At 51.3% G+C, this 26656-nt stretch overlaps 3 protein-coding genes across 6 annotated transcripts in view; 1 reads left to right on the plus strand and 2 right to left on the minus strand.

Moving 5' to 3' along the window:
- Window positions 1–827: 827 nt before the first annotated feature.
- cttn (cortactin) lies at window positions 828–13459 on the plus strand. Of its 3 annotated transcripts, none has more exons than XM_080493469.1 (15): window positions 828–955; window positions 1445–1547; window positions 1624–1697; window positions 1795–1924; window positions 2307–2417; window positions 2524–2578; window positions 4986–5096; window positions 5203–5313; window positions 8245–8355; window positions 10013–10068; window positions 10691–10760; window positions 11230–11468; window positions 11591–11690; window positions 11900–11950; window positions 12602–13459. In XM_080493469.1, exons 2-15 carry the CDS (start codon window positions 1464–1466, stop codon window positions 12736–12738), a joined length of 1440 nt encoding a protein of 479 aa, XP_080349595.1. In that variant the 5' UTR covers window positions 828–955; window positions 1445–1463; the 3' UTR covers window positions 12739–13459. The 3 variants fall into 3 exon arrangements, with proteins under 3 accessions (XP_080349595.1, XP_080349596.1, XP_080349597.1); XM_080493470.1 differs by having other exon boundaries at window positions 927–1319; XM_080493471.1 differs by lacking the exon at window positions 828–955 and adding an exon at window positions 1253–1343.
- Window positions 13460–13983: 524 nt separating this feature from the next.
- On the minus strand, window positions 13984–19133 carry LOC308106834 (properdin-like). Of its 2 annotated transcripts, XR_013935172.1 has the most exons (12): window positions 18957–19133; window positions 17707–17845; window positions 17427–17590; window positions 17107–17274; window positions 16112–16321; window positions 15867–16034; window positions 15580–15771; window positions 15253–15426; window positions 14982–15179; window positions 14432–14540; window positions 14092–14308; window positions 13985–14047 (listed from the first exon to the last, which is right to left on the minus strand). XR_013935172.1 is itself a non-coding variant. In XM_080458815.1 (11 exons), exons 1-11 carry the CDS (start codon window positions 19036–19038, stop codon window positions 14182–14184), a joined length of 1731 nt encoding a protein of 576 aa, XP_080314941.1. In that variant the 5' UTR covers window positions 19039–19091; the 3' UTR covers window positions 13984–14181. The 2 variants fall into 2 exon arrangements, 1 of the variants encoding a protein (XP_080314941.1); XM_080458815.1 differs by having other exon boundaries at window positions 13984–14308; window positions 18957–19091.
- A 6249-nt stretch (window positions 19134–25382) lies between these two features.
- The window catches only part of shank2a (SH3 and multiple ankyrin repeat domains 2a), a gene marked incomplete at its 5' end in the record, with an annotated part of 142634 nt that continues 141360 nt past the window's right edge, over window positions 25383–26656 (minus strand). Inside the window, 1 exon segment of the mRNA XM_080458524.1 lies at window positions 25383–26414. Coding sequence (XP_080314650.1) covers window positions 25886–26414 — 529 coding nt within the window. The 3' untranslated portion in view covers window positions 25383–25885.

The following is a 26656-nucleotide window of genomic DNA, read 5'->3' on the forward strand; positions in this document are numbered from 1 at the left end:
CAGAGGGGTAGAAACTAGCTGTAGGGGGGGTAGAAAGCAGGGGCAGAGGGGTAGAAACTAGCTGTAGGGGGGGTAGAAAGCAGGGGCAGAGGGGTAGAAACTAGCTGTAGAGGGGGTAGAAAGCAGGGGCAGAGGGGTAGAAACTAGCTGTAGAGGGGGTAGAAAGCAGGGGCAGAGGGTTACATTCATTTTCGTGGGGCAGGAGAGTCCAGCAGATGATCAATATTCCAGTCGCGTTGAGTTAACACTGATCACAACCTGATTCCTGAGCGCTCATCTAGCTTCATGTTTTCCACATTGAGAGCTTCTGGTTGAATGAGGAACATCTGGTCCAGATGTGGAGATCATGTGACCAGTTTCAGGGAGTCCAGAGCTGAAAGTCCGGAATCAGAACTTTAGAATGTAAGTTCATGTTCTAACGCTCACATTCCTTCCATTCCATCGGCCTTTATTTAGTCAAGAGAACCACATTGAGATTTATAATCTCTTTTACAAGAATGTCCTGGCAGCAGTACATAAAATACATTTAGTGTCTATAATACTAAATAAATAGCAAAAGAAAAGGACATGAAATACAATAAGAAGTACAGACACGGAGCATATGAAAGATAAAACTCTACAAACCATGAAATAGATTAAGTTAGTTAAAATAGGAACAAGGTAACTTTGGTTTCCAGGTGCTGTCAAAGGGCCCTAAACTCTCCAGTTGGTCTCACTGGGAGACTTTAGGCTCGTCTCTTCCTTTAAGAGATAAATGTCTGTTTTTCATCCGACGTCAAGTCCTGACCCTTTTCTTTTCGTTCTGACGGAAATTCCCGGACATGCCCGAGCCCGCCCCTCGTGACGTCAGCAGTGTGGATTCAGGGAGAGCCGGAAGTGCCGCGGAGCCTCATTCCTTCACCAGACCTCCTCCCGAGCCTCCTCCCGGACCTCCCGGACCTGTGTCGCCCGCACGGTGAGTCTGACCCACTGACAGAAGCCGAGCGGCGGCCTCCTCCTGCCGGAGCCGCCTCGGTACTCCTGGAGGAGGTGCCGTTAGCCTCCGCGGCTAAAGCTAAGCGGAGCAGGAAGTGGATCCAGCAGGACGCAGTCCCGCACTCCTGCGGCTTCTGACGGTTTCCAGGCCGCAGAGCTCCGAGCTGCCAGCGGCTTCCTGAGTGGATCAGCCCGCCGAGCTCCAGGCTCCGAGTCCCGGGCAGAAAGGGAGGCCCTGGACCCTCCAGACCCCCTTAATGACACGTTAACAGAGATGAGCAGGAGCAGACGTCGCCTCTGCTTCTCCTCCTCTTCATCTGCTCCTCTTCTGCAAAAGAAACCCTGTAAAGTCTAAACCTTCAGCTTTGGTTTGTGTTTGAGGAGGACTCCTCCTGCAGGAGGTCCATTGAGAAGAAGACTCCTCCTCGATTCACCTCCTGCAGGAGTAACCGTGTCCTCTGTGCTCCAGTGTTTGACTGTAGGTGAAGATGTGGAAGGCAGCAGCAGGACAGTCGGTCCAGGTGACCGTGGACGATGGAGGAGACGACTGGGAGACCGACCCCGACTTCGAGGTGCTCCTCCTCCTCCTCCTCCTCCTGAATGCAGCTGTGTGTGCGCCTCCTCCTCACTCTGTGCTTGTGCCTCCAGAACGACGTGTCGGAGAAGGAGCAGCGCTGGGGAGCCAAAACAGTCTCCGGCTCCGGACACCAGGAGCACATCGAGTGAGGAGGAACTCCATCTTTCTACAGAGTGAATGTGTCTGCTCCTCCTCATTCTGCTCCTCCTCATTCTGCTCCTCCTCATTCTGCTCCTCCTCAGCATCCACCACCTCCGTCAGACCGTTTCCACAGAGCACACCTCCCTGAAGCAGAAGGAGCTGGAGACCATGCCCAAAGCTTCTCACGGCTACGGAGGGAAGTTTGGAGTGCAGCAGGACCGCATGGACAAGGTGTGTGTGTGTGTGTGTGTGTGTGTGTGTGTGTGTGTGTGTGTGTGTGTGTGTGTGTGTGTGTGTGTGTGTGTGTGTGTGTGTGTGTGTGTGTGTGTGTGTGTGTGTGTGTGTGTGTGTGTGTGTGTGTGTGTGTGTGTGTGTGTGTGTGTGTGTGTGTGTGTGTGTGTGTGTGTGTGTGTGTGTGTGTGTGTGTGTGTGTGTGTGTGTGTGTGTGTGTGTGTGTGTGTGTGTGTGTGTGTGTGTGTGTGTGTGTGTGTGTGTGCGTGCGTGCGTTAAATAGCAGCTTCCTCTCTGCAGCTCATCGCTCTGTGAACTAGAAGTTTCTACTGTCAGCAGGTTCAGTGTGTGTGTGTGTGTGTGTGTGTGTGTGTGTCCACAGTCAGCTGTGGGTCATGACTACCAGAGCAAACTGTCCAAACACTGCTCCCAGACGGACACATCGAAAGGCTTCGGAGGAAAGTTTGGAGTTCAGGAGGACCGAGTGGATCAGGTGAGACACACACCACACACACACACACACACACACACACACACACACACACACACCTTTATTCTTCAGATATTTCAGTTTGAAGTCAAGATGCTTCTTGTTTCAGTCGGCCGTCGGCTTCGAGTACAGCGGGAAGACGGACAAACACGCCTCACAGAAAGGTCTCCTCCTCTCTCTCCTCCTCCTCCTCTCCCTCTCTCCTCCTCCTCCTCTCTACTCCTCCTCCTCCTCTCCCTCTCTCCTCCTCCTCTCTACTCCTCCTCTCCCTCTCTCCTCCTCCTCTCTCTTCCTCCTGCTCCTCTCTTCCTCCTGCTCCTCCTCTCTATTCCTTCTTCTCCTCCTCTCTATTCCTTCTTCTCCTCCTCATTTCCTGCTCATCTCTTCCTCCTGCTCTTCTCTCTTCCCTTTGCTCCTCTCTTCCTCTTCTTCCTTTTCCTCCTGATCCTCCTCCTCTACCCCTCCTGCTCCTCCTCCTCTCTACTCCTCCTCCTCCTCTCCCTCTCTCCTCCTCCTCTCTCCTCCTCCTCTCTCCTCCTCCTCTCTACTCCTCCTCTCCCTCTCTCCTCCTCCTCTCTACTCCTCCTCCTCCTCTCTACTCCTCCTCGTCCCTCTCCCCTCCTCCTCTCCCTCTCTCCTCCTCCTCTCTACTCCTCCTCCCTCTCCCTCTCTCCTCCTCCTCTCTACTCCTCCTCTCCCCTCTCTCCTCCTCTCCCTCTCTCCTCCTCCTCCTCCTCTCTACTCCTCCTCCTCTCCCTCTCTCCTCCTCCTCTCTACTCCTCCTCCTCTCCCTCTCTCCTCCTCCTCTCTACTCCTCCTCTCCCTCTCTCCTCCTCTCCCTCTCTCCTCCTCCTCTCTACTCCTCCTCTCCCTCTCTACTCCTCCTCCTCTCTACTCCTCCTCTCTACTCCTCCTCTCCCTCTCTCCTCCTCCTCTCCCTCTCTCCTCCTCCTCTCTACTCCTCCTCTCCCTCTCTCCTCCTCTCCCTCTCTCCTCCTCTCCCTCTCTCCTCCTCTCTACTCCTCCTCCTCCTCTCCCTCTCTCCTCCTCCTCTCTCCTCTCCCTCTCTCCTCCTCCTCCTCCTCTCTACTCCTCCTCTCCCTCTCTTCTCCTCCTCCTCCTCGCTTATTCTATCTTCCTCCTCCTCTCCCTCTCTACTCTCTCCTCTCTACGTCCTCCTCTCCCTCTCTCCTCCTCACTCTCCTCTCTCCTCCTCCTCCTCTCTACTCCTCCTCTCCCTCTCTCTCTCTCTCCTCCTCTCTCTCCTCCTCTCTCCTCTCTACTCTCCTCCTCCTCTCCCTCTCTCCTCCTCCTCTCTACTCCTCCTCTCCCTCTCTCCTCCTCCTCTCTACTCTCCTCCTCCTCCTCTCTACTCCTCCTCTCCCTCTCTCCTCCTCCTCCTCTCTACTCCTCCTCTCCCTCTCTCCTCCTCTCCCTCTCTCCTCCTCCTCCTCCTCTCTACTCCTCCTCCTCTCCCTCTCTACTCCTCCTCTCTACTCCTCCTCTCCCTCTCTCCTCCTCCTCTCCCTCTCTCCTCCTCCTCTCTACTCCTCCTCTCCCTCTCTCCTCCTCTCCCTCTCTCCTCCTCCTCCTCTCTACTCCTCCTCCTCCTCTCCCTCTCTCCTCCTCCTCTCTCCTCCTCCTCTCTCCTCCTCCTCTCTACTCCTCCTCTCCCTCTCTCCTCCTCCTCTCTACTCCTCCTCTCCCTCTCTCCTCCTCCTCTCTCTCCTCTCTACTCCTCCTCCTCCTCTCTACTCCTCCTCTCCCTCTCTCCTCCTCTCCCTCTCTACTCCTCCTCCTCCTCTCTACTCCTCCTCTCCCTCTCTCCTCCTCCTCTCTACTCCTCCTCCTCCTCTCTACTCCTCCTCTCCCTCTCTCCTCCTCCTCTCTACTCCTCCTCTCCCTCTCTCCTCCTCCTCTCTACTCCTCTCTACTCCTCCTCCTCCTCTCTACTCCTCCTCTCCCTCTCTCCTCCTCCTCCTCTCTACTCCTCCTCCTCCTCTCTACTCCTCCTCTCCCTCTCTCCTCCTCTCCCTCTCTCCTCCTCCTCCTCCTCTCTACTCCTCCTCCTCTCCCTCTCTACTCCTCCTCTCTACTCCTCCTCTCCCTCTCTCCTCCTCCTCTCCCTCTCTCCTCCTCCTCTCCCTCTCTCCTCCTCCTCTCTACTCCTCCTCTCCCTCTCTCCTCCTCTCCCTCTCTCCTCCTCCTCCTCTCTACTCCTCCTCCTCCTCTCCCTCTCTCCTCCTCCTCTCTCCTCCTCCTCTCTCCTCCTCCTCTCTACTCCTCCTCTCCCTCTCTCCTCCTCCTCTCTACTCCTCCTCTCCCTCTCTCCTCCTCCTCTCTACTCCTCTCTACTCCTCCTCCTCCTCTCTACTCCTCCTCTCCCTCTCTCCTCCTCTCCCTCTCTACTCCTCCTCCTCCTCTCTACTCCTCCTCTCCCTCTCTCCTCCTCTCCCTCTCTCCTCCTCCTCCTCCTCTCTACTCCTCCTCCTCTCCCTCTCTCCTCCTCCTCTCTACTCCTCCTTTCCCTCTCTTGTCCCGCTGACCTTTGACCCCTGCTGTGCGGTGCAGACTACGCCGCGGGGTTCGGTGGTCGCTATGGCGTTCAGGCGGACCGTGTGGACCAGAGTGCTGTGGGCTTCGACTACCAGGCCAAACCTGAGAAACACGAGTCCCAGAGAGGTTCTCACACACACATTCGTTTTAACCTGGGCTGGATGTTGGCGTGGTTAGAAGTTTCTGGATTATAATCTGACAGATTACAAGTTTCTGGATTATCATCTGACAGATTACACCAAAGGTTTCGGGGGGAAGTTTGGCATTGAGACTGATAAAGTGGACAAGAGCGCTGTGGGCTTCGAGTACCAGGGCAAGACTGAGAAACACGAGTCCCAGAAAGGTACACACACACACACACACACACACACACACACACACACACACACACTCTGCAGTGTCCATGTACCCTGGTTTTAAAGGAACAGTGAAGTTTCTCTGTTTCTTCTTTCACACTCCACAAACGATGATTCCTCCACCCAAAGTGGAGGTTTAGAAAAACTGTCTCCGTTTGTATAGAAAGAAAGAAGGCGGAGCTTTACGTCACAATGCATGACGTTGAGTCCATCCTAACAGTCCCTCCTATCTCCTTTCCTACCTCCTTTCCTACCCACTTCTACTTAATCCCTGAAGTGTTTAAGTGGCGGCCATGATTCTCACTCAGCTAAGGAAAGGAGGCTCAATGCTTCCTTTAGAACCTCCTTCACCCTAGGAACCACTGATGCTTCCTTTAGAACCTCCTTCACCCTAGGAACCACTGATGCTTTCTTTAGAACCTCCTTTAGCCTAGGAACCACTGATGCTTTCTTTAGAACCTCCTTTAGCCTAGGAACCACTGATGCTTCCTTTAGAACCTCCTTCACCGGAGGGACCACTGATGCTTCCTTTAGAACCTCCTTCACCCTAGGAACCACTGATGCTTTCTTTAGAACCTCCTTTAGCCTAGGAACCACTGATGCTTTCTTTAGAACCTCCTTTAGCCTAGGAACCACTGATGCTTTCTTTAGAACCTCCTTTAGCTTAGGAACCACTGATGCTTTCTTTAGAACCTCCTTTAGCCTAGGAACCACTGATGCTTTCTTTAGAACCTCCTTTAGCCTAGGAACCACTGATGCTTTCTTTAGAACCTCCTTTAGCCTAGGAACCACTGATGCTTTCTTTAGAACCTCCTTTAGCCTAGGAACCACTGATGCTTCCTTTAGAACCTCCTTCACCCTAGGAACCACTGATGCTTCCTTTAGAACCTCCTTCACCCGAGGGACCACTGATGCTTCCTTTAGAACCTCCTTTAGCTTAGGAACCACTGATGCTTTCTTTAGAACCTCCTTTAGCCTAGGAACCACTGATGCGACAACATTTAAAGGAACCCGCTCATCGGAGCGTTCAGGGAAACTCAGGATGACTGAAAAAGGAACAGATCATGTAAGTTACCAAAGCAATAATCTGCCTAGAACAACTTGAAATCATCTAGAACCCAGATCCCAACTAGGAATGTTCTGGATGATGTAGAACCAACACAGGAAAGTCCAGTTTCCTTTGATTTACATTCAAACCTGAGATATTTGACTTTATATCAGAGGTTAGAACCTCAGAGGAACGTGAGAGGAACCACCTTTATACTACTTTATACATTTCTACTTGTTTCACCACGACAGACGTCACTAACCTTCACCGCCGTCACATTATTATTACGCCACCTAGTGGAAGTTTGGTCTGACTGTCACAACAACATGATCGCCTTTCCTAACTCCTTTAGGAAGCCTTCTAACACCTTTCCTAACTCCTTTAGGAAGCCTCCTGACACCTTTCCTAACTCCTTTAGGAAGCCTCCTAACACCTTTCCTTAACTCCTTTAGGAAGTCTCCTAACACCTTTACTAACTCCTTTAGGAAGCCTCCTAACACCTTTCACTAACTCCTTTAGGAAGTCTCCTAACACCTTTACTAACTCCTTTAGGAAGCCTCCTAACACCTTTCCTAACTCCTTTAGGAAGCCTCCTAACACCTTTCACTAACTCCTTTAGGAAGTCTCCTAACACCTTTCACTAACTCCTTTAGGAAGTCTCCTAACACCTTTACTAACTCCTTTAGGAAGCCTCCTAACACCTTTCACTAACTCCTTTAGGAAGCCTTCTAACACCTTTCCTAACTCCTTTAGGAAGCCTTCTAACACCTTTCCTAACTCCTTTAGGAAGCCTCCTAACACCTTTCCTTAACTCCTTTAGGAAGTCTCCTAACACCTTTCCTTAACTCCTTTAGGAAGTCTCCTAACACCTTTCCTTAACTCCTTTAGGAAGTCTCCTAACACCTTTACTAACTCCTTTAGGAAGCCTCCTAACACCTTTCACTAACACCTTTAGGAAGCCTCCTAACACCTTTAGGAAGCCTCCTAACACCTTTAGGAAGCCTCCTAACACCTTTCCTAACTCCTTTAGGAAGCCTCCTGACACCTTTCCTAACTCCTTTAGGAAGCCTCCTAACACCTTTCCTAACTCCTTTAGGAAGCCTCCTAACACCTTTCCTAACCCCTTTAGGAAGCCTCCTAACACCTTTACTAACTCCTTTAGGAAGCCTCCTAACACCTTTCCTTAACTCCTTTAGGAAGTCTCCTAACACCTTTCACTAACTCCTTTAGGAAGCCTCCTAACACCTTTCACTAACTCCTTTAGGAAGCCTTCTAACACCTTTCCTAACTCCTTTAGGAAGCCTCCTAACACCTTTCCTTAACTCCTTTAGGAAGTCTCCTAACACCTTTCCTTAACTCCTTTAGGAAGTCTCCTAACACCTTTACTAACTCCTTTAGGAAGCCTCCTAACACCTTTCACTAACACCTTTAGGAAGCCTCCTAACACCTTTCCTAACTCCTTTAGGAAGCCTCCTGACACCTTTCCTAACTCCTTTAGGAAGCCTCCTAACACCTTTACTAACTCCTTTAGGAAGCCTCCTAACACCTTTACTAACCCCTTTAGGAAGCTTCCTAACACCTTTCCTTAACCCTGTGATGTCATCCAGGGGTTAAGGAGAAGTGGATAGGAAAGGAGATGAGAGGGACAAGTAGGAAGCACCAGTTGTGTTTTTTCCAGGGTTCTGATTGGCTCTCGAGGCTTCATGCTTCTGGATAGACTGCCCCCTACAGGTGCAGCTGCTCATAGCAGCTCTGGAACAGGTGGATCCGTGTCGGTGAAGAAAGTGTCGACGGCAGACATCAGTTTTTGTAAAAACCTGGTTCTAGTCTCGTCAGGTTCTGGTCTCGTCAGGTTCTGGTCTTCCTGCAGACTACGCAAAGGGCTTCGGGGGGCGGTTCGGGGTCCAGACGGACCGGCAGGACCAGTCAGCTCTGGGCTGGGACCACCAGGAGGCGCTGCAGCTGCATGAGTCCCAGAAAGGTACGGACCTGGTCCAGAACCTGGACCTGGAGGAGATCCTCAGGGCTTCTGACTGGACCTCCTCCTCTTCCTCCCCTCCTCTTCTCCTCTTCCTCTCAGTTGTGCTTCCATCAGGTCAGAACTGAGAGCGAGAGAGAGACTCTGAGAGAGAGAGAGACACTCAGATAGACAGAGAGAGACGGAGACACAGAGAGAGAGAGAGACAGAGAGAGACACTCAGATAGACAGAGACGGAGACACACAGAGAGAGAGAGACACAGAGAGAGAGAGAGAGAGAGACACTCAGACAGAGAGAGACGGAGACACACAGAGAGAGAGAGACACTCAGATAGACAGGGAGAGAGAGAGACACAGAGAGAGAGAGAGAGAGACACTCAGATAGACAGAGAGAGACGGAGACACACAGAGAGAGAGAGACACTCAGATAGACAGACGGAGACACAGAGAGAGAGAGACAGAGAGAGACACTCAGATAGACAGAGAGAGACGGAGACAGAGAGAGATAGACAGAGAGAGACGGAGACACTCAGACAGAGAGAGAGAGACACTCAGATAGACAGAGAGAGACGGAGACACACACAGAGAGAGAGACACTCAGATAGACAGAGAGAGAGACACTCAGATAGACAGAGAGAGACGGAGACACTCAGAGAGACAGAGAGAGAGACACTCAGATAGACAGATATAGACGGAGACACAGATAGACAGAGACGGAGACACACAGAGAGAGAGAGACACTCAGATAGACAGAGAGAGAGAGAGACAGAGAGAGAGACACTCAGATAGACAGAGACGGAGAGAGACACTCAGATAGACAGAGACGGAGACACACAGAGAGAGAGAGACACAGAGAGAGAGAGAGAGACACAGAGAGAGAGAGAGAGAGAGAGACACTCAGATAGACAGAGAGAGACGGAGACACACAGAGAGAGAGAGAGACACTCAGATAGACAGAGAGACGGAGACACAGAGAGAGAGAGAGAGACACTCAGATAGACAGAGAGAGACACTCAGATAGACAGAGACGGAGACACAGAGAGAGAGAGACACTCAGATAGACGGAGACACACAGAGAGAGAGAGACAGAGAGAGAGAGAGAGAGACACTCAGATAGACAGAGAGAGACGGAGACACACAGAGAGAGAGACACTCAGATAGACAGAGACGGAGACACACAGAGAGAGACACTCAGATAGACAGAGAGAGACGGAGACACACAGAGAGAGAGACACTCAGATAGACAGAGACGGAGACACACAGAGAGAGAGAGACACTCAGATAGACAGAGAGAGAGACACTCAGATAGACAGAGAGACTGAGACACACAGAGAGAGAGAGACACTCAGATAGACAGAGAGAGAGAGAGAGACACTCAGATAGACAGAGAGAGACGGAGACACACACAGAGAGAGAGAGACACTCAGATAGACAGATATAGATGGAGACACAGATAGACAGAGACGGAGACACAGAGAGAGAGAGACACTCAGATAGACAGAGAGAGAGAGAGAGAGGCTTCACACTGTATTGCCTCAGTTTTCTTTCAGTTCAATCAGCAGTTTCTTTTCTTCTCTCCTGAAATACAAACATTCCTGCCTGCATGTGAGGACCTGATTGAAGACTGCAAGGAGCCCTGATCTCTTTTTACTGTCTCCAGATTATTCCAAAGGATTCGGAGGGAAGTTTGGAGTCCAGAACGATCGGATGGACAAGGTGTGTTACCTGCTGTAACTTATACTCTCAACTGTATGGTAGTTACTTTATACCTGCTGTAACTTATACTCTCAACTGTATGGTAGTTACTTTATACCTGCTGTAACTTATACTCTCAACTGTATGGTAGTTACTTTATACCTGCTGTAACTTATACTCTCAACTGTATGGTAGTTACTTTATACCTGCTGTAACTTATACTCTCAACTGTATGGTAGTTACTTTATACCTGCTGTAACTTATACTCTCAACTGTATGGTAGTTACTTTATACCTGCTGTAACTTATACTCTCAACTGTATGGTAGTTACTTTTTACCTGCTGTAACTTATACTCTCAACTGTATGGTAGTTACTTTTTATCTGCTGTAACTTATACTCTCAACTGTATGGTAGTTACTTTATACCTGCTGTAACTTATACTCTCAACTGTATGGTAGTTACTTTATACCTGCTGTAACTGATACTCTCAACTGTATGGTAGTTACTTTTTATCTGCTGTAACTTATACTCTCAACTGTATGGTAGTTACTTTTTATCTGCTGTAACTTATACTCTCAACTGTATGGTAGTTACTTTTTACTTACTGTAACACGTAAAGTAACTTTGTAATCCATGTTCCAGAGCGCAGGAACGTTTGAGGACGTGGAGAAACCGAAACCATCGTACCAGAAGACCAAACCTGTGGAGGCTGGTGAGCATTACTCCTCTTCCTCAATCCTCCTCCTGCTCCTCCTCTTCCTCAATCCTACTCCTCTTCTTCTTCCTCAATCCTCCTCCTGCTCCCCCTCTTCCTCAATCCTCCTCCTCTTCTTCAATCCTGCTCCTCCTCTTCCTCAACCCTCCTCCTGCTCCTCCTCTTCCTCAATCCTACTCCTCCTCCTCCTGCTCCTCCTCCTTTTCCCCTTCCTCTTCCTGCTCCTCCTCCTCCTGCTCCTCCTCCTCTTCCTCAATCCTCCTCCTCCTGCTCTTCCTCCACTTCCACTTGCTGCTCCTCCTCCTCCTTCTGCTCTTCCACCTCCTACTCCTGCTCCTCCTCCTTTTCCTCTTCCTGCTCCTCCTCCTCCTGCTCTTCCTCCACTTCCACTTGCTGCTCCTCTTCCTCCTCATCCTGCTCTTCCTCCTCCTACTCCTCCTCCTCCTGACTTTCCCCACCCACCCAGCTGGCAGCAGCACAGGAAGTATCAAGGCTCGTTTTGAGAACATCGCCAAGCAGAAGGAGGAGGAGGACAGGAAGCGGGCGGAGGAGGCGCGAGCTCGCCGGCAGGCCAAGGAGAAGCAGGAGCAGGAGGAGGCACGCCGCAAGCAGGAGGCAGAGGCCGCCAAGGCCCCCTCCCCCGTCCCCAGCCCCACCCCCAGCCCCACCCCCCCTGCTCAGCCTGCTGCTCCCCTTGTGTGCCAGGTGAGATGGGACGGGGGGCGGGGCTTAACACACACAACCACAGTCAGACTCTGTGAGCAGCCTTAAATTTGGTGAACGTCCTGTTGAGAACAAACTTTTAATTTGGTGAACTTCCTGTTTAGAACACAGAGGAAGTTTCTCCTGCTGCGAACGAGGAGCAGCTGTATGAGGCCCCGGTCCAGGAGGACCTGTACCAAACCCCCGAGGAGACCACCGCAGGAGGCACGCGCACACACACACACACACACACACAAACACACACAAACACACACACACACACACACACACACACACACACACACACACACACACACACACACACACACACACACACACACACACACACACACACACACACACACACACACACACACACACACACACACACACACACACACAATCTCTGGTCTGATCAGTCGTTGTCTCTGCAGAGTTCGAGGACCTTGGGGTGACTGCTGTGGCTCTGTACGACTACCAAGCAGGTGAGACCCAGAAGGAGTCGACTGGTCCTGCAGAGGACTCCCTAGGACTCCCTAGGACTCCTAGGGAGTCCTAGGGAGTCCTGGTCTTTTCTTCTGCAAAACCTTCAGCAAAAGAAAGTGATGTCATCAACTCACTACTACGATTTATTAAAACACCGAGTTTGAATTGAGGGAAGAAACAGAAACGTCCTCAGGAGCACCAGGAACAGGAGGTTTTGATTGTTTATCGTTACCGTCGACAGGTTTTGTTACATTAAGCATTTAGCCACGGCTAACCGCTAGACCCATTTAGCCACGGCTAACCGCTAGACCCGTTTAGCCACGGCTAACCGCTAGACCCATTTAGCCACGGCTAACCGCTAGACCCATTTAGCCACGGCTAACCGCTAGACCCGTTTAGCCACGGCTAACCGCTAGACCCATTTAGCCACGGCTAACCGCTAGACCCATTTAGCCACGGCTAACCGCTAGACCCGTTTAGCCACGGCTAACCGCTAGACCCATTTAGCCACGGCTAACCGCTAGACCCGTTTAGCCACGGCTAACCGCTAGACCCGTTTAGCCACGGCTAACCGCTAGACCCATTTAGTCACGGCTAGGCCCGGTAAAGGTCGTCGGTTCTTTCAGCTGAACGTTGTTTTCCGTTTTCAGCCGGAGACGACGAGATCTCCTTCGACCCCGATGACATCATCACCAACATCGAGATGATTGACGAGGGCTGGTGGCGCGGCGTCTGCAGAGGAGCCTACGGCCTCTTCCCTGCCAACTACGTGGAGGTCCGGCAGTGATGCCCCCCCCCCACCTCCCCCGACGATGCAGGAACAGTCCAGATGTTTCCAGACTGCGACAGCCCGATGATCAATAATCACCGCTGGAGAGAATTTGAACTTCGATCTGAAATTAAAGCAGACGTTTGATTTTTGGGCCAAAAAGATTCTAAATAAAACAAGTTTCTTCTTGGGTTTGAAGAATCCTGGTCTGAAGCTGCTCGTCTTCATCATGTAGCCGCATCGTTCATTTCTACCGTCTTTTGGGCCCGAGAATGGAAATACTCGAGTATTTTAGCGTCCATGTCGTGCTTGAATCATGTACAGAAATCTTTAAAAAAAAAAGTTTTAAAAGCTTATTTTGTTTCTGTTGGAGGCCGGCGGGGTTCCGACACGGCGCCCCCTCGGGGGGGGTTCCTACACGGCGCCCCCTCGGGGGGGGGTTCCGACACGGCGCTCCCTCGGGGGGGGTTCCGACACGGTGTCCCCTCGGAGAGGGTTCTGACACGGCGCCCCCTCGGGGGGGGTTCCTACACGGCGCCCCCTCGGGGGGGGTTCCTACACGGCGCCCCCTCGGGGGGGGTTCCTACACGGCGCCCCCTCGGGCTGCTCGTCACTTCTTCGTTGGGATTTTATAATGTAAAGATAAAAGTGACCTTCACAAATGTTTTCTCTGAACTTTTCTGCTGAGTCATTACTTTTTTTTCTTTTTTTTTTTTACTTCCAATAAATAATGAATCTGAAACTGATTGTTTTTATTGACGAGTTGAAGTCTCGTTAACTTGACTTCTTCAGGAGAAAACAGAATACTGAAAACGCTCGGCCTCCTCTCCAGGGAGACAAGTTGATGAGTCTGGTTCTGCAGGTTTGCTGTTGGTTCTTAAATTGAATTAACTCACTTGGTTTTATTTCTTTTCCTATTGTAAAGTAACGTCAAAGTAATGATTGAGCTTTAGATTAAGGTGGAAAATCCTCTCCAGAGAAGTGTAAAAGAAACGTATTTTTTGAAAGTCGACACTTTTGTTTTTAATGTTTACATAAATTAAAATATGTCAAGTTGCTGTTTATTGTAGTGAAAACAGATGAAACTGCTGAATCAAAGTTTTTTTGAAGGGCAGGCTGGTATCCTAGCTAGAAAATGTGAAGTTGTCGCCCTCTAGTGGTCAGACTGAGTTAGTTAAAATTACAAACGGGAAGAAACAGGAAGTCAATCCCCTGAAACAGGATGTCTGAATGTCTGCAGACTTCAGAAGGAACACACAGGCACAGGCACAACAACAATAAGTTTTATTAGAAACATCGGCAGGTTGAGACAGGGCTGGGTCTGGACCTTCAGGTGCAGGGCGGCAGGTTGAGACAGAGCTGGGTCTGGACCTTCAGGTGCAGGGCGGCAGGTTGAGACAGAGCTGGGTCTGGACCTTCAGGTGCAGGGCGGCAGGTTGAGACAGGGCTGGGTCTGGACCTTCAGGTGCAGGGCGGCAGGTTGAGACAGGGCTGGGTCTGGACCTTCCCTCCCTCAGGAGAATCTCCACAGTCAGTGATTGGTTTACCAAAGAAGGAGATTTCCTTCTGCAGACGCTCTTGTGCTTCACTGAAAACACACACGCACGCACGCACGCACACACGCACGCACGCACACACACACACACACACACACACCGTCAGCAGGTTGCTGGTGTCTGTTGCGTTGCCCTAGTGAACTTGCTGTCCTGACCTGTAGCCGCTGTAATCCGGGTCACAGATCCTCCGACGAGCTCGTCGAGCGTTTCCACAGTTCTTCTGACAAACAGTCCAGGACTCCCAGCCTGCCCAGCGGCCTGTCACTGCAACGCAGCAACAACGCAATGTCAACAACAACAATGCAGCAACACACATCTCAGTTAAAGCTTGGGTTGTTGGCCATGTTGGACAGTGGGTCGGATGTCAGGTTGGTTCAGTGTTTGGGGTCGGAGGTCAGGTTGGTTCAGTGTTTGCTGTCGGAGGTCAGGTTGGGTCAGGGTTTGGGGTCAGAGTTCAGTGTTTTGGGTCAGAGTTCAGTGTTTGGGGTCGCAGTCAGGTTGGGTCAGTGTTTTGGGTCAGAGGTCATATTGGGTCAGGGTTTGGGGTCAGAGTTCAGTGTTTGGGGTCAGAGTTCAGTGTTTGGGGTCCGAGATCATATTGGGTCAGTGTTTGGGGTCAGAGGTCATATTGGGTCAGAGGTCATATTGGGTCAGGGTTTGGGGTCAGAGTTCAGTGTTTGGGGTCAGAGGTCAGGTAAAACTCACTGGGGCAGCCCTGGACGTCAAAGCAGAAGCGAAATTTGGTCAGCTGGTCTCCGTTGCAGATGGCGCCACCATGAGCGCGGTGGTGGCAGAAGCGCTCTTGGCTCTGGCGGCCAGCGTGCGGCTGGCAGTTGATGTTCCAGCCGGAGAACGGGTGTTGGCACGAACCCCACTGGGACCACTGGGACCAGACCCCATCCACTGGAACACAGGACACTTCCTGAACCGTAGCTCCGCCCACTTTCCCCGGCAGTCCCTGGTGTGCAAGGCGTACCTGGACAGTGGACTTGGGTCAAGCACACGCTGGTCTGACGGTCCTCTCCAGGACATGGGCGGCCGCCATGTTTGGGGGCGGGGCTATCACAATGCCTGACTGACACCTGGAGCCCCGCCCCACAGGTAACAGGACAGGTAGAGAAGGCTGTCCAGGAGCCCCACCCCCCGTCCACTGGCAGGACACAGAAAGGCGGAGTCACGGTCAGTTGGCGGCTCTGGGTGCTCCGGCGGTGTTTCGGTCTGTTTTGTAGAGCTGAGGAACCTTCCCCCCTGAACCAGGAAGTCCAGCTGCTGTGGAAGTGTGGGCTCTGTTAGACGGGAGTACCTGGACACTGAAGCAGGTGGACGCAGTCCTCCGTCTGGCTGTCGTCACCATGGCAACCTCTGCCAGGTGGGTTGGACGAGGGGGCGGGGTTATTGCAGGAGCGGTGCCGAGTTCTGAATGGTGTTCGGTCATGTGGAATACAGGAGGAGGAACAGTCGCCCCAAATGGTCCACCCCGACCAAAACCCGTCAACTGAGACAGGGAGAGAGCATCTGTGTGTGTGTGTGTGTGTGTGTGTGTGTGTGTGTGTGTGTGTGTGTGTGTGTGTGTGTGTGTGTGTGTGTTACCTGGACAGGGATTGTGACAGACACTGGTCTGACTACTCAGTCCGTCACAGTATCGACCACCATATTTGGGAGGGGGAGTGTCACACATTCTGCTGGACAGCTGAAGCCCCGCCCCGCAGGTGACAGAACATGGGCCAGGTGGAGACCACGCCCCCCAGTGCCCATCCTCTGGAGAAACAGCAAATCAGAGCACAGGTTGATCTCACCTGTCATTCGTGGCTTCAGGTCAGGAAGTGTCCACTCACCTGGACAGTTTGGCAGCTCGCTGCACTTCTGCACCTGGAGGTCGTCTCCGGGGCAACTGTTACCAGGTGGGACCGTGTCTGTGGAGGGGGCGGGGTCAGAGCAGGACCGCCGCCGCTGTCTGCTGGGGACAGGGACACCGTGGTGCTGGTCATCGATACACGAAGCAGAACAACTGGACCAACCAGACCAACTGGACCAATCACCATGCACTAGGATACAAACAGGTGAGGATAGACAGGTGTGGACACTCAGGTGAGGACACAAACAGGTGAGAACATACAGGTGCGGATAGGCAGGTGAGGATAGACAGGTGAGAACACAGGGGAGGACATAAAGCTGAGGACACACAGGTTAAGGACACAAAGGTGAGGACAAAGACAGGTGAGGATAGACAAGTGTGAACGCACAGGTGAGGACACGCAGGTGAGGACACAAACAGGTGAGGATTGACAGGTGTGACCAGAGGTGAAGACACACAGGTGAGGACAGACAGATGAGGACACTAAGGTGATGACAGACAGGTGAGGACACTCAGGTGAGGACACACAGGGGAGGACACAGACAGGTGAGAACATGCAGGTGACGATAGACAGGTGAGAACAAAGGGGAAGACACAAAGCTGAGGACAGACAGGTAAGGAAACACAGGTGAGGATAAGATAGGTGAAGATAGACAGGTGTGAACACAGGTGAAGACACACAGGTGAGGACAGACAGATGAGGACACTCAGGTGATGACAGACAGGTGAGGACACTCAGGTGAGGACACAGACAGGTGAGTACATGCAAGTGAGGATAGACAGGTGAGAACACAGGGGAAGACACAAAGCTGAGGACACACGGGTGAGGACACAGACAGGTGAGGATAGACAAATTTGAACACACAGGTTAGGACAGACAGATGAGGATAGACAGGTGAGGACACACAGTAGTTATAGACAAGTGAGGACACACAGGTGAGAAATAAAGGACAGAGGATGTCCACCAGAGCTCACCTGGACAGGTGTTGTTTGTCTCACAGGCTCCTCTCTCTTCTGAAGGACCACTGCAGGACGAGAGACACTCAGGATGGCTGGAACAGACTCTATCTCTCTTCCTGAGGCCGACTCCTCCACAGGTGACGGAGCAGGGTGACCAGCCCGCCCACAAGCTCCACCCCTTTTCTACACACCCAGAGACAGTGTTCCAGCAAGTACTCTGTGTGTGTGTGTGTGTGTGTGTGTGTGTGTGTGTGTGTGTGTGTGTGTGTGTGTGTGTGTGTGTGTGTGTGTGTGTGTGTGTGTGTATGTGTGTGTGTGTGTGTGTGTGTGTGTACCATCGCAGCAGGTTCCACTGCACGGTTCTGTTTGCAGTTTGTCGGCGGGGTTCTTGCACTCTGATTGGTCAATTCCGAAACACTTCCTGCTGCGCTGCCGCACGCCGTCTCCACACAGGACGTTACAGAAGGACCAGGAGGACCAGAGGGCCCACACCGGGGGGCTGGACACACACACGCACACACACACACACACACACACACACACACACACACAGATTGACTAGTGATTGTATCCATCCATGTGTGTGTGTGTGTGTGTGTGCGTGTGTGTACTGACCCGCAGAACTGACACTCTCCGTCGGCTGCCTGGTAACCGTACGTCGGGTTCTGACAGCAGTTGGCTTCATCGACCTCACCGAGCTCTTCGTCACACACACCTGAGGTCAGGTTAAAGTGTGCAAAACACCGTCCACTCTCTGCACACACACACCCGCACACACACACCCGCACACACACACCAATTCAAATTTCTAATTATTGGAGATTATTGAAGTAATTTCTCTTTTGTCCACTGGGGGCACTGGTGAGTTCTTGTGACATCCAGTCTGTAGGTCTGGAGCTGGACCGCCTGTGAGGTCCCCGAACACACCAGTAGGACCAGGCCTCATGGTCTCCAGGAACCAGCGACCAGTGGTCCTCATGGTTTCCAAGGACCAGGAGGGTCCACGGTTCAGAATGTGGTCCAATACTGAAGGACCTTGATTCAGGAGGAGGTTCAGTACCTGGAGAAAGATGGACGGAGATCAAGGGCATTGGATTGGGTGTCCCAGGGATCCTGGACCAGATGGGACTGTCCCAAGAGGAACACCACATGGGGGACCTCTAGAGGGTGGAGTCTACGTCCTGTCCAGGTCCAAGAGGGGCTTGAGAAAAAACCCAGGCTTTGTGGGGACAGGATCTCCATGGACCACATCCTGCCAGGGTCTACAACAGGCCAACCTAAGGTGGTTCAAGGGTGCCCTGGTCAGGGGAGACAAAGAGGGGACAGTCCGGTGCAGACTGATGACGTCATCTCCTTTGGACGAGGCGACAATCACCACGGTGACGGGAGAAGAATAATCTCAGAATCATATGAAGATGAAGACAAACCCTCCTGCTTCTTCTTCTACTGAACTGAAACCAGAGTCAAAGCACCACCGTGTGGTAGAGAACAGTACTGCAGACAGAACCAGAGTCAAAGCACCACCGTGTGGTAGAGAACAGTACTGCAGACAGAACCAGAGTCAAAGCACCACCGTGTGGTAGAGAACAGTACTGCAGACAGAACCAGAGTCAAAGCACCACCGTGTGGTAGAGAACAGTACTGCAGAGGTTCTTCTTCTCTGCTTCTCTCAGTAAACATGTGTGTGTTTGTAAATATCTGATGTTTTTTAGTTTCTGAGAAGAGAAAGTTTCTCCTGAAGAACAAACCTGCACTTTGTTCATACTGATGGCTCTAATCCCCCACAGTCCACCGACAGAACCAAGGAAGCTTCAAACGCGGCAGAATCAAAAAGACGGAGAACGAATTACCAGCAGGAGACTGACCTGAACGCTGCACCAGAACCAGAACCAGGACCAGAACCAGGACCAGGACCTGCAGGACCTGCAGCACCTTCTGAGACGCCATCCTCACTCAGTCTTCACAGCAGCGCGTGTGTGTGTGTGTGTGTGTGTGTGTGTGTGTGTGTGTGTGTGTGTGTGTGTGTGTGTGTGTGTGTGTGTGGTAATACTGGGGTTTTTTTTAGGTTCATGAACTTTACAGGAAGTCCACACACACACACACACACACACACACACACACACACACACACACACACACACACACACACACACGTCACAAATCAATAGAATAAACATCTCAGTTAAACATGAACACATTCTGCTGTTCATCAGTCTGACCACAAGCTCCAACCCTTTAGCAAGAACTGTGTGTGTGTGTGTGTGTGTGTGTGTGTGAGTGTGTGTGTGTGTGTGTGTGTGTGTGTGTGTGTGTGTGTGTGTGTGTGTGTGTGTGTGTGTGTGTGTGTGTGTGTGTGTGTGTGTGTGAACTCTGACAGTTCCTGTTCCTTCACTGTAAAGTACAAAGTGATTCACAGAAGAAGCCACTTTAGTGCAATATTATATTTATTTCTTACAGTGAATTTTGGTTGCCATACAAGATGTCTTGAGGAGTCGGTGGTGGGGGGTCAGTGGGTCAGGGGGTCAGGGGTCAGGGGGTCAGTGGGTCATGGGCGGGTCGGAGTGGAAAGGAGGACGAGTGCAGTTACAGGGAAACTTCTCTCTCTTTTCGTTTCAGTTAATTAATCAACTCTAATGATGATTCAGTAGCACAAAATTACAGCAACGTAGAAAACATGAACACAATCTAATTCTTCTTCTTTTTTGCACAAATTCCCAAAAACATCTTAGCATCTATGAAAGACAAAGAATAATTTCTATTTATGAAAAAGAAATGAAAGAGCGAAAGAACAGAAAGTAAAGGAGGGATGCTGGACGATGGTTCAGGTGTTTTCAGGTGATGATTCCTACGTCTACTCAGCTCTACAGAGGTAACTGCTGCCACCTGCTGGACTGGAGGATCAGCGGCCGGCCACAGGCCAGCAGGCGGCAAACAGAATGTGGCCAACAGGCGGCGCTCTAAGCTTTTTGGTGGGTTTCTGTATGTATACATATATATAGGTTTCATATAGTTCTCTACAAACACGGCCTCTTCAAAAATGTACATGTGTCTGCTCTTTGTCGTGGGTTTGTGGACAAACACACTGTGGACTCTGAGGAGGTCACAGTCAGAGGAGTCCTGGTTCGATCTCCGACTGCAGGAAAGACTTTTACTACAAATGTGGTTCCCAAATGTTCCTGCATGGAGGAAAACTGAGGCGTGATTTTTTTGGAGAGCACATGAAGAAGTGTGTGTGTGAACATCAATAGTGAGAACAGCAGCTTCACACTGAGGCACGGTGGAGGAATCATCATGACTGTGGCTGTTCTCTTTCTGCCTGTTTGGTTCTGTCTGCTTTCCTTTGTGTTTGTTTGTTCCTGGGTGTGGGTGTGATGGAGCTTTGTTTACCCCCCCGACATTAGGTTGGGAACCACTGATGATGATCAGGTGATGAAGGTCGTGATGTAAGGAGGCTCACTCACACAGAAGAAATATTGCTTCTTTACCACCGAAGTCGTAGGAAAACCACCGGTTTAGAGTGTTTGTCATTTTTTGGGGCAATCCAGTTTGAGTTCAGACAACCTCTATAAAACTTTATACAAATCTTTAAAAATACTGTGCTTTTCTCTCAGTCCCTCCGATGACGTTAGCGGGTCAGCAGAACACTCAGCTCCTGAAGGCCGTCCGCTCGCAGAACCCAAACAAACCGCTCAAAAAAGTGTGTTCGCCTCAGAGTTTCTGCTTAAAGCCGACGGTTCGGTTGAACAGTGCCACAGTCCAGTCCAGTCCGGTTCGGTTCAGTCCGGTCGAGTTCGGTTCAGTTCAGTCCGGTCAGGTCCAGTCCAGTCCGGTCCGGTCAGGTCAGGTCAGGTCAGGTCAGGGCCGGTCCAGTCCAGTCCGGTCTGGTCCGGTTCAGTCCAGTCCAGTCCAGTCAACAACGTTTCAGAAAGGTTTCATGTTCACGCGACAACGTTCTAAAAATGATGTCTGTTTCCACGGAAACAACAGAAACTGTGAAAACGACAGTTTCCTTGTTGGTCCACTAGTTGGTGCTGTTATTTAACATTAACAACAGGAAAACATGGACATTCTAGTGGACAGACCACCAAGTTGGCTTGTTCTTATGGTGACTATCAAAATAAAGGTACCAAGTCAAGGAGGATATAAACTGGGAGTCATGACATCACTGAGGAAACACGGTTCTGATTGGCTCTACTGAGCATGTGCAAAAGGACTATCTAGAAGAAACGTGGTGGATTGTTTTCAAAAATGTGTTCTCAGTGACTCTGAGTGTAGTTCCCAAACGGAACAAAGGTTTAGTGTTTCCTCTTGACCGGACCGTCGTGTTTGTCCTGACTGGACCGTCGTGTTTGTCCTGACTGGACCGGACCGTCGTGTTTGTCCTGACTGGACCGTCGTGTTTGTCCTGACTGGACCGGACCGTAGTGTTTGTCCTGACTGGACCGTCGTGTTTGTCCTGACTGGACCGGACCGTCGTGTTTGTCCTGACTGGACCGTCGTGTTTGTCCTGACTGGACCGGACCGTAGTGTTTGTCCTGACTGGACCGTCGTGTTTGTCCTGACTGGACCGGACCGTCGTGTTTGTCCTGACTGGACCGTCGTGTTTGTCCTGACTGGACCGGACCGTCGTGTTTGTCCTGACTGGACCGTCGTGTTTGTCCTGACTGGACCGGACCGTCGTGTTTGTCCTGACTGGAATCATTTCTGGAGCCAATTCTTCTCGGTGTGTTTGGAGGTTTTCTAGATGGGACCTCCAGAAAGTTGCGAAATGTTTGATGTGGACCTGGTTGAGTTGGTGAACGGTCTCATGAGCGGTTTGTCTGGCGGAGCACACCTGTGGCTCCACCTGTGGCTCCACCTGTGGCTCCACCTGTGGCTCCACCTGTGACTCCACCTGAGGCAGCCAGAACCACCAGCTACTCATCCCACTAATGCCTGTAGCACCATTCAGTCAGCAGGGGGCGTTTTCACTACAAAGAACTGTGGGAGCAAACACACATTTCCAGAACGTTTGATTCCAAACAGAAGTCTTCTTCCCACTGATGGGATGGGGGTGGGGGGTGGGGGGGTTAAGGCATCCTCTGCAGGATGGGGTGGGGCTTGATGAGACCACTGTTGTGGTCTGCACGTCAGGTCAGCTGCGACTACGGCTGATCCACCTCCATAGAATTTCTTTAGACATTTTAATAGAGCTATACATAGAATCCGATAGATTATTTATCTGCTTAAACACTCTTATATACACATTTCAACACACGCTGCACTTCTACGCGTGACCAGCAGGAAACACACATGAACGTCCAGCCGAGAGCCGCAGGAGAAAGAAACGTCTCAGGTCTGCACTCCTGCTCCCATCCTGGCCCGGGGACTAAAGGCCCCTTCATCCTCCCCTTTAGAACCCATAAGAACAAGAAGAAAATTCAGCAGTGACGTCAGGACTGTTCATACTCCGATAAGAAGCTGTCGAACTCACAGGCCACGCCCTCTCACAACAGGCCACGCCCCTTGAAGCAGCCACACGTCTGTGAAGCAGCGTTTTAACTTTTCAATTACACAGTTTATCTCTGGCCTCCAGAGCTTTCAGAAACACATTTCTCTGAACTGTTTCAGTAATAAAAGAGAGTTCTTATCTGAGAGCGATGCTGATCATTTAACTGCAGCAGCTGACAGCTGTTCGTGATGCGTTCAGGTGCATCACGTAAGCCTGCACTCCGACATTTTAACGAGCTGCGGCGCTCGTAGAGCAGCGATGTTACAAACTAAATATGATTAAAATATGACTGATAGTCATGAGCGAACTGGAACACGGCAGAGCAGAAGTTTCGGCAGAGCAGCTCCTACACTCCAACAGCAGAAACTAATTTGTTCAGCCAGAAAGAGCTGGAAGAAGGAAATGACGTCATTTTGTTCAGCAGGACCTGCACTGCTGAACTTTCTTCTCGTTCTTATGGAGGAGGAATTGACCTTTAGTTGTAGCATCGGCAAGCACACCGGATTGTTATGAAGTAATTTAGTGACAGTTACTGAAGCCTCAGCGGGCTTGGTCACTCTTATGTGGGTAAAAACGTTGAAGAGCTGCCGTCTGATTTTTCTCCGTTTCTTAATGCAATAAATAAAATCCTGCAGTACCAGTTTGTCCCACAGGGCGGCGCAGTGAGGAGTCATGAAGACGTGAGACCTCGGTTCTGGTTTGTCCTGCAACTCGGTGCACACCTTCATGTGGTCCCTGCTGGATCTGCTGGACCATGGTGGGATTTGTCCCGGTCCAGGTTCATCAGAGCTGCTTTCTGATCCCGGCGCCGGCTGGCTGATTGGTGCCAGCCCGGCTTCGCTCGGTAATTCACTCCTTTACACGGAGGTCAAAAGACGGCGTGCGGCCGTAAAACCTTGATGTGATGAGAAACGAAGTGGGGCCAACGAGTCACAGGTCACCCAGTCGCCGGGCGCCCAGTCGCCGGGCGCCCAGTCGCCGGGCGCCCAGTCGCCGGGCGCCCAGTCGCCGGGCGCCCAGTCGCCGGGCGCCCAGTCGCCGGGCGCCCAGTCGCCGGTTTCGTTTGAGGTGAAAAACAAACGTTGGATTGGTTGGGGCTGCCTGAGTCAGCGGCTTCATTTCATCAGACAGAAATAAGAAGAAACGGTCGCGCAGCCGCAGATCGTCGGTGGGGACGCTGCCTGACTCATTTTAGCGGCATTCAAGCTCCAGTTAGCATCACGCTAACAAATCTATTATAGAACTTTTTTCTCTTAGCAAAGACGAGTGTATAAAACGTTCAGGTAGTCACTTTGCTAAATAAAAATATGTTTGTTTCTCTGTTAAAACATGAATTTTTACTCCTGATATAATCTTAGTGTTCGACTTTGTAAATATTAGGCTGCTAACAACTTTAGCCTATTTAAAACGATGAAAAGCTGAATTAAAAAAAAAAGGGCTCAAATGGGATTTTAACATTGAAAAACAACCTGGGATCATTCGGGAAACGCACACACAGGTTTTGCTTGTTTTTCGGCTCACTCATGTCAGAGTCGATTAGCCTAGCTTAGCATAGAGCCTGGAAGCACAGTAAACTACGATCTTTGTCAGTGAAACAAACTGAAGCTAAATTTAGTTTCTTTTCGTCATCTCCATCCGTATCTTATCAAAACGTGAAATGAGTTCCTGAGTTTTATTTCCCTTCTTCCATGATGAATGTTAAATACTGACGTCCGTCCAGGTTTGAGCTAGCATTGAGCTACGTACCGCTCGCTATCAGAGAACCATTGTTTTCTATAATCTGAGCTGAAATCGGCGGTGAGCTTCTGCTTCTCTCTGCTGGAGAACTTTCACGGGTACGTGAGCTAATGCTATCAGAGGACCGGAGTTCGATTGGGACCAAAACTTTTAATCAACAGCCTCAAGCAGAAGTTAGCCTCTGATGTTAGCTCTGACGCCGTGGCAGCGGCGACTTTTACCATCGAGTGTTGATCCTGTTGTAGAGTGACGGGACAGACGAATCAAACTGGACGGTTCTCCTAAATCTCATTAAAAATCAGCTTAATTGTGTTTCACTGTATTATCTGGGGAACAAATGGATGAAAATGTAGCTAAAGATGCACTTATTGCGATTCGTAGAAATCTGCTACTAAAATGTTCACATTAGTTCTGGAAAGCTGACAGAGTGGAACCGAAAAACAACAAAAACATGTGAAGTTATTTCCCAAAATGTTACACATTTCTTGGAAACCATGTGATTCTCTCTTCTCCCACTTTACACACGGGGTGCCGGACGCATTAGCATTAGCATTAGCATTAGATTTCATACATGAGGTGGAAGAGGATCTGACTGAGTGACGTACAAAAGTAACAGTTCTAGTTCCCTACGCTGTGGAGAGGAAGTGAAACGACGCCCAGGGTCAACTACTAACACGCACACACGCACACACACACACACACGCACGCACGCACACACACACACACACACACGCACGCACGCACGCACGCACACACACACACACACGCACGCACACACACACACACACAAGGAGGATCCAGGACGGGGCGATCGTTGCTCCTTGAAGCTCCTCCAGCGCTCACCGTCGAGTCGAGCGCCCCCTCTGGCAAACAGCTGTCATCACACTTTGAAAGCAATCACAGTAACAGGGTGTGTGTGTGTGTGTGTGTGTGTGTGTGTGTGTGTGTGTGTGTGTGTGTGTGTGTGTGTGTGTGTGTGTGTGTGTGTGTGTGTGTGTGCAGAGGGTGTGAGGAGTGGCACTGTGCAGAGTGTTTCAGTTTAAGCATGTCAGCTAATGTTCTTATTTTGACACAAATGGGTGAAAAACAACAAAATAAAATATAAAACAAAAATGGAGTCTATCTCAATTTTTTTCTCTACAACCTTAGATGCACCCAGAAATATAACTCCGGTAGGACTCTAGTGAAGAAATATTCTCTGAACAAACTCTAGCAAAGATAGAAAAGGAGCAACGACCAGCTCAGCTGGTTTGTGACGTCTGGAAAAAGTCTTGAGTATTCCAAAGCGGTCGGGTGAGAGAGTACGAGAAACAATCCTCCAGACGAGCAGTTCAGGTTCCCAGAGGCGGAGGACCAACTTCTGGGCTTCCCCCCCTCCTCCGCTCGTGGATGTGATGTTAGCAGCAGGTCCTCCAGACCCCCCAGGAGCGAGGAGGCAGAACCGGGGCGCCGGGATGAGGACGGAAACATCTGGATCTTCCACGTCAGCAGGTCGTCTGGTGAAGAGCTGGGCGGAGGCGACGCCTCGGCCCGTACTCTGTCCTCCGTCCTCTGCCCCCGCACGGCTTATCTGTCCTGCAGCAGCTTGAGGGCGCGCTCGATGTTCATGCGGTGGCCCACCCGGGTCACGCCCAGGTCTATCAGGTCCTCCTTCTGCAGCGAGGGCAGGTGGGCTCCTTCGATCTCGTTGTCCAGGAAGGCGTCCCGGTGCTCGCCCAGGTTCAGGCTCTCCAGCCAGTCCGCCACGTCGTGCTTGCTCCACAGCTCCATGGGCTTGGAGGCGAACGGCTTCCCAGACGCCGCCACCGCCTGCATCAGCGTGAGCGGCGACGGCGAGCGGGAGCTGCCGCTGCCACCGCATGAGGAGCTCAGGCTGTAGCCGCCGCCGCCGCCGCTGCCCAAGGGTGGGGTGGGCAGGCCGAAGACATCTGTGAGGGTGGGGGACACTGATGGAGGCAGCGAGGAGCAGGGGGTGAGGGAGGAGGCGGAGTCTGGCGGGCTGCAGGGGAGCATCTGGGACGGCAGGCTGCTGGGGGGCGTGGAGGTCAGCCCCGCCGCCATGTTGTTTCGCATTCCTGAGTCTTCAGTGGGAGGCCTGAGGGGGGAGACAGCAGAGGAGAGGGGGGTGGGTGAGTCAGGGTCATGGCGAGCGAGAGAACAAGAGACAGAGAGAAAGAGAGAAAGAGAGAGACAGAGAGAGCGAGAGACAGAGAAGACAGAGAGAGACAGAGAGAGACAGAGAGAGAGAGAGAGAGAGAGAGAGAGAGACAGAGAGAGAAAGAGAGACAGAGAGAGCGAGAGACAGAGAGAGAAAGAGAGACAGAGACAGAGAGAGAC

Source organism: Lipophrys pholis, assembly GCF_963383615.2.
Source record: "Lipophrys pholis genome assembly, chromosome: 2".
In the NCBI taxonomy this organism is placed as follows: domain Eukaryota; kingdom Metazoa; phylum Chordata; class Actinopteri; order Blenniiformes; family Blenniidae; genus Lipophrys; species Lipophrys pholis.